At 39.5% G+C, this 14335-nt stretch overlaps 2 protein-coding genes across 4 annotated transcripts in view; one reads left to right on the top strand and one right to left on the bottom strand.

The window, feature by feature from the left end:
* The first annotated feature begins 6678 nt into the window (after positions 1 to 6678).
* Positions 6679 to 11997, top strand: LOC123867583. Its single transcript, XM_045909680.1, has 6 exons — positions 6679 to 8050; positions 8734 to 8925; positions 9613 to 9770; positions 10175 to 10322; positions 10703 to 10832; positions 11676 to 11997. Exons 1-6 carry the CDS (start codon positions 7796 to 7798, stop codon positions 11759 to 11761), a joined length of 969 nt encoding a protein of 322 aa, XP_045765636.1. The 5' UTR covers positions 6679 to 7795; the 3' UTR covers positions 11762 to 11997.
* Positions 11998 to 12742: 745 nt separating this feature from the next.
* LOC123867574 (V-type proton ATPase 116 kDa subunit a1) overlaps positions 12743 to 14335 on the bottom strand; it is a 44830-nt gene continuing 43237 nt past the window's right edge. For all 3 annotated transcript variants that reach the window (XM_045909664.1, XM_045909662.1, XM_045909663.1), the window contains one exon: positions 12743 to 14212. In XM_045909664.1, coding sequence (XP_045765620.1) covers positions 14113 to 14212 — 100 coding nt within the window. In that variant the 3' untranslated portion in view covers positions 12743 to 14112. The remainder of the gene's footprint in view (positions 14213 to 14335) is intronic.

Below are 14335 nucleotides of genomic sequence, written 5' to 3'. Positions count from 1 at the left end.
GCATACGATTATTATCGGTTTTCTTCGGCTCCAAAACGAGTTTGCAATTCGAATTTCGAAGCCATCTTCCGAGTTCCGAACAGCACGCCAGCCACCTAAACTGACCATTTATTATTTAAAATTTGGTTGACAATAAGAAAAATGTGCGGGGACTTCGTTTGTGGTGGCGTTTGCTGGCGCGCGTGTTGTGACTTTTTGGAGTGTTTTTTTGTTGGAAGTCGCCGGTTTTTGTGTTCTGCTGGTGTTTATTGGTGGTGGAACTGACTGGGAAGCGCTCTAAAGGGGCGCCGCGTGTATGTCGGCGGGCGCCGGCACTGATGAAGTCCATACTTATACATATAGTTTCCCTAACTTGTAAATAACTACAAACTTGATATTGGCTAATCACTAATCAGTGTAAAGCCAGACGAGAGAGGAAAAAAAATGTGCGGTGTTACATCCAGCAACCAGACTGTATAATCTTCAACCATCGCCACGTGGACGCGCCACGTGCTATCAGGAATCCAATACGTCAAAATACGCGTAGAAACTTCTGGATAGACGAACTTGGCTTGGATAGCTCATCGATTAGGTAATTGGTAAGTAGATATCTTATTTTGTGTCCACGAGTATAGATTTTACGATGGAATTGAGTCAAAATGTTCTGAGCGCGGGCATGACGTCACGGAAGAGGATCTCCCTGATCGGAATATTGGATTCGAGTATCTCCACATGATCTCCACTATTTGAGTTTGACAGTATACTTATACATACATAGGTAGTTACATACATAATTCAAAATTCGAATAACCTACTTAGCTGGTACCTACCTATTTTTCCACAAAAAAAATCGGCCAAGTGCGAGTTAAACTCGCGCACGGAGGGTTCCGTACTACAGAAGAAGTTAAACGGTAAGTACACTCGTTAAATCTACATACTTACCTGAGGTAGGTACGTATTAGTTACCTACCTACCTAAATAGGTTGGTTAGGTTTACAATTAGATTTAGGCTTTAAATAACTCATATTTCGTGTTTTTGTCTTAAATTATACGGAACAAGATTTATTATGAACCATTTATGAACGCTTTCAGCCATTTTGAATTGCAACTATTTTGATTTTTATAACTGACTAGAAAAGTAAGGAGGAGGTTCTCAATTCGAGTGTATGTTTTTTTTTTTGTGTGTGCCACTTAAAATTGTGAAAAAAAATCGACTTCAATAACTACAAACACTAGGAAAGGCACCGGCTCCAAAAAATATTATGATAAAACTCTTCTATACAAGTGCTTGTTGTTATTGACATCGTTTTTTTTTATTGTTTTTAACCCCCGACCCAAAAAGAGGGGTGTTATAAGTTTGACGTGTGTATCTGTGTATCTGTGTGTCTGTGTATCTGTGTATCTGTGTATCTGTGTATCTGTGTATCTGTGTATCTGTGTATCTGTGTATCTGTCTGTGGCCTCGTAGCGCCTAAACGAATGAACCGATTTTAATTTAGTTTTTTTTGTTTGAAAGGTGGCTTGATCGAGAGTGTTCTTAGCTATAATCCAAAAAAATTGGTTCAGCCGTTTGGAAGTTATCAGCTCTTTTCTGGTTTTCTTATTAATTTTATCCCAGGACCACCAGAGGTTACGTATTTTCTGACACAGGAAATATGTACGATTGAGTAGTGTTAGTAAGTACCAAGAAAGCATGCCTAGCCTACGTGCTAGCTTGCTTAGACGGCCAATTTTCAGGTATCTGATAATCAAGGTACATAAAAACATTACTTACCTCACGTAAATTCGCCAAACTGATTTTTACGTATATTTTAGGCAATATCCTTAAAAATATGTCGCCAATACTCCCAGACACTTCCCGCGTCGGCCGTATTGCTTTGCAGACGCTTTAAAGCTCCCAAAATAAGTAATTACTTAACTGCACGTAAATTCTGATGCTCCATTTTTTAACCCCCGACCCAAAAAGAGGGGTGTTATAAGTTTGACGTGTGTATCTGTGTATCTGTGTATCTGTGTATCTGTGTATCTGTGTATCTGTGTATCTGTGTATCGGTGTATCTGTGTATCTGTGTATCTGTCTGTGGCCTCGTAGCGCCTAAACGAATGAACCGATTTTAATTTAGTTTTTTTTGTTTGAAAGGTGGCTTGATCGAGAGTGTTCTTAGCTATAATCCAAAAAAATTGGTTCAGCCGTTTGGAAGTTATCAGCTCTTTTCTGGTTTTCTTATTACTTTTATCTCAGGGCCACCAGAGGTTACGTATTTTCTGACAAAGGAAATATGTACGATTGAGTAGTGTTAGTAAGTACTAAGAACGCATGCCTAGCCTACCTGCTAGCTTGCTTAGACGGCCAATTTGCAGGTTTCTGATAATCAAGGTACATAAAAACATTACTTACTTCACGTAAATTCTCCAAGCTGATTTTTACGTATATTTTAGGCAATATCCTTAAAAATAAGTCGCCAATACTCCTAGACACTTCCCGCGTCGGCCGTATTGCTTTGCAGACGCTTTAAAGCTCCCAAAACAAGTAATTACTTAACTGCACGTAAATTCTGACGCTCCATTTTTATATATGTCCACCAGACAACTATTTTAAAACCTGTTACAAGAAGACAGACCGATCCAGAGGGCCAATCATCCCCTAAATTCAATTTTAATGCCTCTGTGGGTTTGAGCGCGAGGGCATTTTATCTACGCGCATGAGACTGAGTGAGACATGTATTAGGATGTATTGACTTCTCTCTCTCTCTCTTTCTCACTCTCTTATAGTTTACTTATGTCAATTAATTATTAATATTTAAAAAAATCTGCTAAAAATTGAAAAAATTGGAGAATTTACGTGAGGTAAGTAATGTTTTTATGTACCTTTATTACCTGATACCTGAAAATTGGCCGTCTAAGCAAGCTAGCAGGTCTGTAGGCATGCGTTCTTAGTACATACTAACACTACTCAATCGTCCACATTTCGTTCGTCAGAAAATACGTGACCTCTGGTGGCCCTGGGATCTTTCACTATTGTAACAGAGGTTCATAATATTATGTCAATTTACAAATGTCAAGCTATCAAGATGGACGTTGCCTAGATACATAATTATTTATTTGAAAATGATGTTTTGGAAAACTCAGATACTTAGGATCGTAGGCGCGGAATTTCTAATTTATAAAATATTATAATCACAGTTAAACGACAAAACATCAATTCAATTATAATATCCAACAGTTAACCAAAGGCCACGAACAATCAACCCAAGCCCAAACTATAGTCAAACTATTTTTAGGGTTCAGTAGGTATCTGTAGAGAAAAAAAAAATTTTGAGTCTCGACAGTTGTAGTCGCGTAGGAGTGCATGGCATCATTAAATATCGTGGGAGGCGATGACCCTCCGCGCGGCTGAGGTTCCCGCTTCGTAGTCGCTTTGTCGCGCAGGTTTGGATTGCCACCTTCTTTTATTTTATCTGCTCGAACTCAGCTTATTTACTTTGACAAAATACGTTTAAAATTCATCATCATCAGGATCAACCCATCGCCGGCTCACTACTGAGCACAAGTCTCCTCTCAGAATGAGAAGCTACCACACTGGCCAAGCACGTATTGGCAGACCTCACGCACCTTTGAGGGAGCATTATGGCCAACTCTCAAGCATGCAGGTTTCCTGACGGTGTTTTCCTTCACCACTTCGTTGTCTGTCTGTGTGTCCGTCTGTCGCATCTTTCAAGAGAATCAAAACTTATAAATTGGGTACTTCCCGTTTACCTAGAATCATGAAAGGCAGGTAGCAATATCTTATAGCCCAAGCACTCTACTCCTGTGGCCCAAGTAAAGAGAAAAATCCGACAACTGAATTGTCATTACATAAAAAAAAACTTGCACGGAACTCTTCATGTGTGAGGCAGACTCGCACTTGACCGGTTTTTGAAAGTTATGTCAAATAAAAATTTGACATGCAATAACAAACAAAATAAAATACAAGCCACTTTATTCCTTATTTCATCGGGTGAAAGTCGATTTCAATTTAATCGTATATCTTAAAAAGCGAAATATTATACGACTACGTAAAATGGGTACATTTTTAAAGCAACGACATGTTAGAAACAGATATTTCGTTTTGGTCGTGTTAAACTATAAGTGAATACTTTGTGAGTCATTCAGATAATTCTTGATTTAGTGATGTTCGGTTAAAAATATTTCATGGAACGTATAATTAACATAACATTGATGTTACTTTTGAAGAGATATTAGCTGCCTTATTGGATTTATATTATTATAGAAATTGGGTCTTAGAATGGCACAAATAAACGGTAATTTATAAATAAAAGTTTAAAAAGCGTGAAATAAAAATTAAATTAAAAATTTAAAAAACCCCCGACACATAAACCTCTAAAAAGTAAAAAAATAATAGGTAAGTATGTATGGGCCCTTTAAGAATAGTATAAATAGTAAAGTTTTTATCCAAGCGCTCGTTGCGTCGGGGGACCGCTAAAGTTAACAAAAACTATTCTTTCTACAACAGATGACTTTCATAGTTTATGATAGGTAGCGGTCCCCTGGCGCAACGAGCGCTTGGATAAAAACTTTACTATTTATACTATTCTTAAAGGGCCCATACATACTTACCTATTATTTTTTTACTTTTTAGAGGTTTATGTGTCGGGGGTTTTTTAAATTTTTAATTTAATTTTTATTGATTAATTATTGTACATTCATACACCATTCCTGAGATATCGTTATTCTAAAAGTTTTCCCTCTTTTATGATAAAACTTACCTACCGTTTAGTCGTTCACGTGGTTATAGGTTTTTTAAAAATCCCGTGGGAACTTTTTGATTTTTCCGGGATAAAAGTACCTAGCCCGGGTTTATTTTAGATAAAATAAAATAAATAAATAAATTCAGGGTATATCTATCTCCATTCCTTTCGCGAATAATATTCCCGGAAATATGCTTACCTACTGCGCAAGGAAAAAAGATTTTCCAATAACCGTGTACTACCTACCTAGGTACTTATATTTTTACTAGATGTTGCCCGCGAGGATTTAGGTTTTCAAAAATCCCGTGGGATCTTTTGATTTTTCAGGACAAAAAGTATCCCGTCCCCGGGATGCAAGAGGGGCATGCCTGGAGCTGGTCGCCGCCGAGGTGTACTCATCGAGACACCGACTACGCCTCCGTGGCGACCGGCTCCAGCATGTCCTGCTCCGGCTAAAACGTCATGGCGTTAACGGTTCACCAGAAACTCTGTATAACGATCTAAGTCATTTTTCGCTGCAGCGTCCACTAGTCGCCGCAGGGGAAAATGGCTATGTATTGTAGTGCAGCACTCTTCGAAGACTCCCAGAAGTCCCAGACAATCGTCGCTACGGGATTCTCCGTGAAAGCATAGGAGCATAGGATTCTGTCTTTTACTTGGAAGTATTCTCCGGAGGTGTTTCTCGAGGGGTTGCCTGCACTTGCTGGGCGGCGGCCTGACCGTCGTGGCCAAGAGGGACATGCCTGGAGCTGGCGGTGTGCGAGGTGTAGAGACGCCGGTCTCTTAGAGACGCCGACTTCACCTTGGTCGCCACGTCAGCACCAGCTGAAGCGTCTCACCCGGAACGCTGTATTACGATCCCAGTCATTTTTGGCTGTAGCGTGAATTAGTCGTCACAGCCGAAAATGTACTGGGATTGTACTGCAGCACTCTTCGAAGACTCCAAGATAAGCGTCGCTATAGGATTCTCCGTGAAAGCTGTTCTCTACTTGGAAGTATTCTCCGGAGGTGTTTCTCGAGGGTTACCTGCACTCGGTGGATGGCGTCCCGACCGTTGTGACTCGTGGTCAAGAGGGACATCCTGGAGCTGGTCGCGACCAAGGTGTACTCGTCAAGACACCGACTTCACCTCAGTGGCGACCAGCTCCAGCATGTCCTGTTGCAGCTGAAACGTCATGGCGTGGACGGTTCATCCGGAACGCTGTGTAACGATCTCAGTCATTTTTGGCTGCAGTGTGGATTAGTCCTCTCAGTCGAAAATGAACTGGGATTGTACTGCAGCACTCTTCGAAGACTTCCAGACGGCCAGTTCCAGATGAAACTTCTTGGCGTGGACGGTTCACTCTCACCATCACAAGATATAACACGTTTTAATTTTTAACGGTGGCCAGTTTAAATTTTTTTTTTAGTATTCGTTGTTATAGCGAAAATAAAAATACTCATTCTATGTAAATTTTTATTCTCTACTTATTACGGTTTAGGGGACACACTGGAGGATGCCCGCGACTTCGTCCGCGTAGATTTAGGTTTTTAAAGATCACGTGGGAATTGTTTGATTTTCCGGGATAAAAAGTTGCCTATGTCAATTACAGAGACGTAAACAACCTCGGTACCAAATTTCATACAAATCGGTTAAGCGGATGGGTCTTTACTCTTTAGGAATCCTGTGGGAACGCTTTGATTTTCCGGGATGTCCGTCCCCGGGATATGAGCTGACCCGGTACCAAATTTTGTCAGTAATGTACCTACATCGCACGGATAGACTATAGACGCAATAAGTAGAGAGTTGAAATTTTCACCAAATATGTATTTCTATTGCCGCTATACAAATAATAAGTTTCAAAATGGCTGCCATGAAAACTGAAAAAAATTAAAAATGTGTTATTTCTTGTATAGTACGCGATAGGTCGAGAATCGAGATGGCAATTGGGGTATGAGGCGGGTGTGTGGAGGCGTCCTTACCCTGATTGCCATCTCCACCTGTCGCGTACTAGATGATGGTACGGAACCTTTCGTGTGCAAGTCCGACTCGCACTTGGCCGATGTTTAACTGATCGTTTTGGAGCGAGGCGTGAAGGGACGCAGCTGTGTCGCGGCCGATAATGAATTCCAATTTCATAGCCGCTGCACTCACATCGCGTTACTTGCTCGTTACCCATCTTACCACGCGTTTAACGCTGGCTGAACCAGCTACAGAGCTCGAACACTATTAGAATGGCAAAGGTTGCCTGGTAGAGATTGCTCCAAGCAATAAGGCCGCCTTTGCGCACAATTGTTTTTTCTGTTTTCTTCTTTCTGTGTTGTGTTCCTTTACATGTGTTTTTGTGTGCAATAAAGTGTTCTATCTATCTAGAATGGACTTTACGATATGGCCTGCGGGGTGATTTGCTAACTCAGTGTCTAAAAGCATAGTTATGGTACGTAACGAGTAATTTGCGTGCCGGATGGAACGGGACGATTTCTTGTCATCGTTGCTAATAGGTAGTAGTTCAAAAAATCATACGTTACGTATGCTATGACCTTTACACTGAATGATAGCCATCCTGTAGCCACCGAGCTCATTTGACATTATTAATTAGTTGGTTCTATGTTACTGCTTCATTGAATGATATTAAAATATTTCTTCTTAGGAAGCCTTCAATGGATAAATAAATATCAAATGAGCTTTGTGGTTATCATTCAGTGGACACCATTTAGCGAATCAGTAGGCTGGTCTTCTGGGGCAACTCAGTGAGCATAGGGGGTTTATTTATTTGACAGAAGTGTATTATGGCAATTTGTGGAGCCGGCACCCTATAGTCTTCAGGCAGGGTGCTAAATTCGTTTTTTTTTTTCATTTTCATGGCGGCCATTTTGAAATTTTTGATTTCTGTTTCGTTTATTCAAAAAATTATAAACTCTCTCGCTGCCATACACCCTTCCGTTTGTGCACTTTATGACTGGGCACGTTGTATTTTTTAAGTTTGTCCGCTCTATTAATAAACTAACTCTATATCAAAGACTGGATACTATAAAAATCAGTCCAAGGATTCAACCCCTTTCATTCCTCCATAGAACACTAAGTTAAGATGAACTCAAATCATCATCAAACTATAAAAATATGCGAAAAGAAAATCAAACTAGCTGAGCTGAAATTGAGTAAAGTTCTACATAAGATAGAGAGTTTGAAACTCAATAATTATTTCATTTCTCGTTTAGACACTTCGAGTTGTAAGAGAAATTGGAATTTTCTTAAAGTCGCAAATGTTAAACATGTCTTGGTAGTTATAATTGCTGTTTTAGTGATTGGCTGTTGGTGGATTTATTCAGAATCGTTGATTACGGTAAGTGCTTACATTTCAATTATTAAGTATTTAGAAATATATAAGTCTATGTATTTAGGTAAGTAGGTAGATAGATATGGTACCTATATTTTTGAGATCATAAAACTTACAACGATTATTCAAACGCATAAAAATTAAGAAAGGTAAAATCGTCTTCATCATTAAGAGGGCTCTCTCCGTTACTCGTTTCATACAATCGTAGTTCCAATTTCATTTGAATATTAAGACACAGATATTAGTTACTAGAATATGTCTGCAAAATTTCATGGACTTTGGTTGCTTAATATTCAAATGAAATTGGAACTACGATTGTATGAAGCGAGTGACGGAGAGACCCTGTTAAGTATATTGTGACTTGTGACGTTCTAGCTATAAATAGGTAGGTATATTTTGATTCAATATATTTTTTTACCCGCTCACGACAAAGCAAAAATTAAATAAGTAATTCTACAAAATTCATTACTACGAAACAACCAAACGGTAACTAATAAAAAAATGTTAACTTTTTTAAGTAGGTACAAGTTTAAGCTACAATAATATTACTTATCCCATAGGCTAGATGGTAGTAGCAATAAAGCTGAAAAAAATCTTTTTGTGATATAGAAATGGTTGTGAAACAATGGTAGGTTGTGTGTTTACGTAGAAAGCTTTAAATTAATATTAGTTTCTTGAGATTACTTCAGGGATGTTTCCTCAAACTCCCGTACGAGTCAAAGTCTCTGTTCCGCGCCCCGGAGGACTGCTCCATGTGCGTGGGCGTTAGTGACGTCACCCGCCTCTCCAACATCAGCGCCGAGGAGTTCGAAGACCGATACGCGTACACCACGCAGCCCGTCATTGTGACCGATGCTACGACCGACTGGAAAGCTATGGAAGTAAGCTCTAACACCCGTATTCACAAATGTTACTATGAGGTCTCATCACTCTAATAGTGCGCTCGAACGCACGGTGTAGTTCCACCAATCAGATGTCTGTATCACGTCAATTTACAATGATCTGATTGGTGGAACCTGCGCTATGCGTTCGAGCGCACTGTGAGACCTCATAGTAATGATTGTCAATACGGCCGTCAATGTCTTATGTTTTCCTAGTACCTACATACAGGCAGTGAAAATTAGGGTTCCGTACCTCAAAAAGAAAAACGGAACCCTTATAGGATCACTTTGTCTGTCTGTCTGTCTGCCTGTCCGTCCGTCCATCCATCTGTGTGTGCCTCAGTTCGCGAGTCTGACTCGCACTTGGCCGGTTTTTTGCAAGTAAAATCTTTAAAAACTCAAAATAACGTGGGTCCGTACCTTTATAATATTATCAACCAGTAGACGTCTATTGCTGTGTCCGCATGGGTCTCTTTTAGGGACTTCCATAAGCCAACGGTCTTGCGCCGCCTGAATCCAGCGACTCCTTGAGAGCTGTCTATGACTCATTTGATGGCATTTGTCCAGGGGGTGCGAGGTCGCCATTTCAGCACCTTGGGACCCCAACATTCATCGGTTTTTCGAACTATGTGCCCCACCTATGGGTTTACTTAGTGATGGCGCTTTAATTGGGTAATTTTTTTTCAGCAATTCAATTTCCAATTTTTCGCCAACTTCTACCGGAACAACAAGATGGGGCGACGCATCAACGAGTGCTTCTACTTCTCATACAAGTCGGGCTTGCGGTCGCTGGACGAGGTGTTCCGTATGGACGAGCAACGCGCTAATCTCTCTGGTGATCCGTGGTAATTTTTCAATTATAATTTCTATACTTATTTCCACACGAGGTAGGGACTTAAAAAGCCGTGATAGCCTAGTGGTTAGAACGTCCGCCTCCCAATCGGAGGTCGAGGGTTCGATTCCGGGCACGCACCTCTAACTTTTCAGTTATGTGCGTTTTAAACAATTAAATATCACTTGATTTAATGGCGAAGGAAAGCATTGTGAGAAAACCTGCATGCCTGAGAATTCTCCATGTTCTCAAAGGTGTGTGAAGTCTGCCAATCCGCATTGGACCAGCGTAGCAGATTATGACCTAAATCCTTCTCATTCTGAGAGGAGATCCGTACTCAGTAGTGGGCTGGCAATGGGTTTATCATGATGAGGTAGAGAATTGTAAGAAATTTTACATTGAGTGTCATTGTGATAGGTACGTGGGTTGGAGCACGTGCCACGAGGAGGAGACGCGCGCGCTGCGGCGGTTCTACACGCGGCCATACTTCCTGCCGCGCACTGCCGAGAGCGACATGCTGGACTGGGTGTTCATGGGCGGGCCGGGGCAGGGCGCGCATATGCATGTGAGTATTTAGAGGAGAAAATGTGAAATTCGTGGGTATAAATGTACAACAACATTAAAATACGCAAATGAATTTAAAATATCTAGTAAAAATATTAAATATCTAATAATGATAATTTTAATAATTCTAATCCTATTCTTATTGTATCTTTAATATTTACCATTTTATGGTACCTAAAATTGTATTTGCAATACCCTGACAGGGTTTCAGGGCTTTTAGCTTTAAGCACCCACCATCAATTAATGTAAATGTACATGAAAGCAAATAAATAAATCTGAATCTGAATACACCAAACGACAGACAAACAAAACTCTAATATTTCAATGTTATTAAGACGATCGCAGTCGGGTTTTAGTTTCAACTTTATCTTGTTTTGGCAGGTGGACTCGGTGCGCCACATGTCGTGGCAGGCGCAGGTCCGCGGCCGCAAGCAGTGGCAGCTGGCGCCTCCTCCCGAGTGCCTCTACTCCTGTTCCTGGATCACCTTCACCGTCGAGCCGGGAGAGATCCGTAAGTTACTTATAACCTGTAGAGGCATGCAGCCTCTTTTAAGACCGGCAGCTGCGAAGAAAGCAACACACTTTGCAGCTGTCACTTAGAGAACACAATTTGAATTCGGAACGATTCAAAATATCTTGCTGGCCTGGACGAACCCCGGGCAGCGCATTCAGCAGATTCACCTTAGAAACATCAAGACCGCAACACCTCGGTCTAGCATCAAGCTCCGGCCCTCGTTTTATACCACAGTTTTTATTATAACTACAGCCATATTGTAAATAATTGTTCATATAATATATAAATGTAAATATGCAAGCAGCATTTCATTTATCAGTCACATTCGCTGCTACAAACCTTCCCTCTCTCTCTTAGCGTTCTCTGCGGCAGTGATAGCTATCGGCATCATATTGAGGGGATCGGGGATTCGAGCCCGGGCATGCCACCCCAAACTTTAGGACTAACTAAAATATGCGTTTTAAGCAATCAAATATTATTTGCCTTAACAGTGAAGGAAAATATCGTGAGGAAACCTATATGAATGAGAGTTCTCCATAATGGTCTCAAAGGTGAGTGGAATCTGCCAATCCGCACTCGTCCAACGTGGTGAACTATGGCCAAAACCTCAATCTGACAGGAAGCCCGTGCGTAAGTGAGCTGGGCGTGACGATGGTTTGATGATGAAGCTTCATTTTGGAAGTCTGTTTCTTTTTATTAGGTTAGGAATTAGGATATTTGTACGATTTGAAGGTAGGTATCGAAATTCGTACAAATATGCGATTCAAAAGCACTTGTAAAAGTTTAAATATGAATAAAAAAATCGTTCTATTTTAATAGATTTAGTATGTTTGTCCGCAGTGGTGGTGGACACCAACCGATGGTACCACAAGACGAGCGTGCTGCCCGGAGACATCAGCATCACCATAGGAGCAGAATACGACTGACTTCATACCATCTATTCATTTTTATGATTTCGTACCCGAAGGGTTCCAATGGGACCCTATTACTCCGCTGTCCGTTTGTTTGTCAGCGAGCTGAATCTTTTAAACCGGTAGAACAGAATAATAAAAAATCAAAATGGCTGCCATGAAAATTAGTGTTATTTCTTGTACGACGGTACGGAACCTTTGTGTGTGAGTTAAACTCGCAATTGACCCATTTTTTATTTTTGTCCAACTATTGTTATTACCTACTTTTTAGTTCTTAGTTCTTACCTATAAAAAAAATCTGCCTGAAAATCAGCGCTGCGGTAGTCAAATACTGCAGCATCTTGCTGAGGCAGAGCCCTTTTAGCTCACAGACACAATATTGGTCTTAGTATTTTATAGTTTTAAGTTTAGTTAATAATTTGTATGAATTGTATTTTTAATTTTACTCTTTTTTATTGTGATTTTGTTGAGCTGAATAAACTTTTATTTATTTATTTATTACTTAAATCGGCAAGAGTTTTTGTTTAAATCAACTCCCACATCCGTACTGGCATAACTGAGTAGGTTCCTGCCACAGATAAGAAAAAGTTCCTGCGGTAGTGATGACGTCACTCGAGAGCTCAGTGATTCGTCAACTTGTGACCACTGTCACCCTCCCGCACGAACCTCAGTTATGCGCTATACCTAAGTATAACATAATAAATGTAAAAAAAAACTGTCTATCTATTAGCTTTTCACGGCCCATCCGTTTAACCGATTTTGATGACTTTGGTACGGGGAAGGATATAGCCTACTTTTTATCCAGGAAAATCAAAGAGTTCCCACGGGACTTAAATGCCCATCCGTCTAATCGATTTATGAAATTTGGTACAGAGGTAGCCTGACCCTCGAAATCGAAATAAGCAACTTTTTATCACGGAAAATCAAAAAGTTTCTACTGTATTTTTAAAAACCTAAATCCACACGAGTATCATCTAGTAATAAATAAAACACGAATATTTGCTACGAATATAATATATTTATTTAACCAGAAGTTAATTTCACTGTCCTACTTCCATAAACACGGGCTACAGAGTTACAACATTTATTTTCCGTATTTATTATTTTATCGTTAATATATGGAAAAAATCTCTAAAAAGTTTCGCTATTATACACGTAAAGAGAGCCTCGGATTTAAAACAAAATTCAAAAACAGCTTTTTAAGTACATTGAACTTACAAAATGAAATTATATAAAAAAGAAATAGAAAAACATTGATTAATTTTATTTACTTCACATAAGTTTTCTACCAATATAATTCTCTATACAGCTGTACCACTACTTTTTACTTTAGGCTTGTTCAAACATCGTCCATCTCACTCTTGAGTGTGTCCCACCGGTAAATGTTGATTGGAACAGCATGCGCTCACACTCGACTTGGGAATGACCTCGGAGGGCACTCATAGGTTGAAATCCATAGACTGCACTTTGAATTTACTTAGACTTAAGTTTCGGTTAAAACGAGACGGTTTTATGCAAGGATATAACACTGTCTCGTTTTAACAATGTCTTAAGTCTGAGCAAAATCAAAGTGCGATCTCAGCATTAAAGTCAAGAGTGAATAGCTTGAGTACCCTTAAATTATTATTATTATACGTGGAAGGAAACATCTAAATGATCTGAAGGACATTAGAATATCTATATAATACCTATGTATTTAAGATCTATTTCACGACGATCGAATTAATAGTCACAAGTTATAAGATTCTAACATTGCCAAGGCGAAAAGGACTCTAATACAATAAGTCCTAAGCGTATAATCTACTGATAGAAAGGGTGTTTAAGGTGACATCATACAAAGTTATTATCTCAACTACTTTTTATTTTGAACCCTAATAGTATCATTTAAGGTACATTTTACGACGATAGAATAAATAGTAACAAGTTCTATGTGTCTAACATTGCCAATGCAAAAAAGACTTTAATATAATAAGACAATAAAGCTCACAATCATGTACAGAGCAAGAATTTATGGTACATCCATTTTATCTACACTTGATTAAATATATTTTGAACCCTAATAGTTACCATTTAAGGTATATTTTACGACGATAGAATAAATAGAACAAGTTCTGTCTAACATTGCCAAGACAAAAATTACTCTAATACAATGATGCAATGAAGCTCAATAACGTACCGAGCTAGCATTTAAGTATCTATTGTAATTTACATGATAATATACTTTGAACCCTAATCTGTACCATTTAAGATATATTTTACGACGACAGAATAAATATTAACAAGTTATAATTTTCTAATATTGCCGAGGCAAAAGAGACTTTAATACTGACGCAATAAAGCTCATAATAGCGTAAGTAGTGCAGTGTTTACTCCTCGGCCTGCCCGGCGGAGTCTAGAATGATCTCGAAGGAGAAGGGCTGGAAGAGGTATCCCTCACCCGCATAGAATTTGCTCTGGAACTCCACCCTGAGAAAAAAGAATTAAATTAAAAAACCGGCCAAGTGCGAGTTCGACTCGCATATGAAGGGTTCCGTGTAAAAATGTTAAAATATCTTTTACGATGGTTCGTACAAGATATTTTAACATTTT

This window comes from Maniola jurtina, chromosome 8, assembly GCF_905333055.1.
Source record: "Maniola jurtina chromosome 8, ilManJurt1.1, whole genome shotgun sequence".
In the NCBI taxonomy this organism is placed as follows: Eukaryota; Metazoa; Arthropoda; class Insecta; order Lepidoptera; family Nymphalidae; genus Maniola; species Maniola jurtina.
The sequence above is the reverse complement of the archived record's forward strand: the minus strand, read 5'-3'. Positions and strand labels throughout refer to the sequence as shown.

Coding starts and splice junctions, on each gene's coding strand:
- LOC123867583 (XM_045909680.1), top strand. CDS start 7,796: ATGAACTCAAATCATCATCAAACTATAAAAATATGCGAAAAGAAAATC. Junction 8,051..8,733: donor ATTCAGAATCGTTGATTACG/GTAAGTGCTTAC, acceptor AGATTACTTCAG/GGATGTTTCCTCAAACTCCC. Junction 10,833..11,675: donor CGTCGAGCCGGGAGAGATCC/GTAAGTTACTTA, acceptor GTTTGTCCGCAG/TGGTGGTGGACACCAACCGA.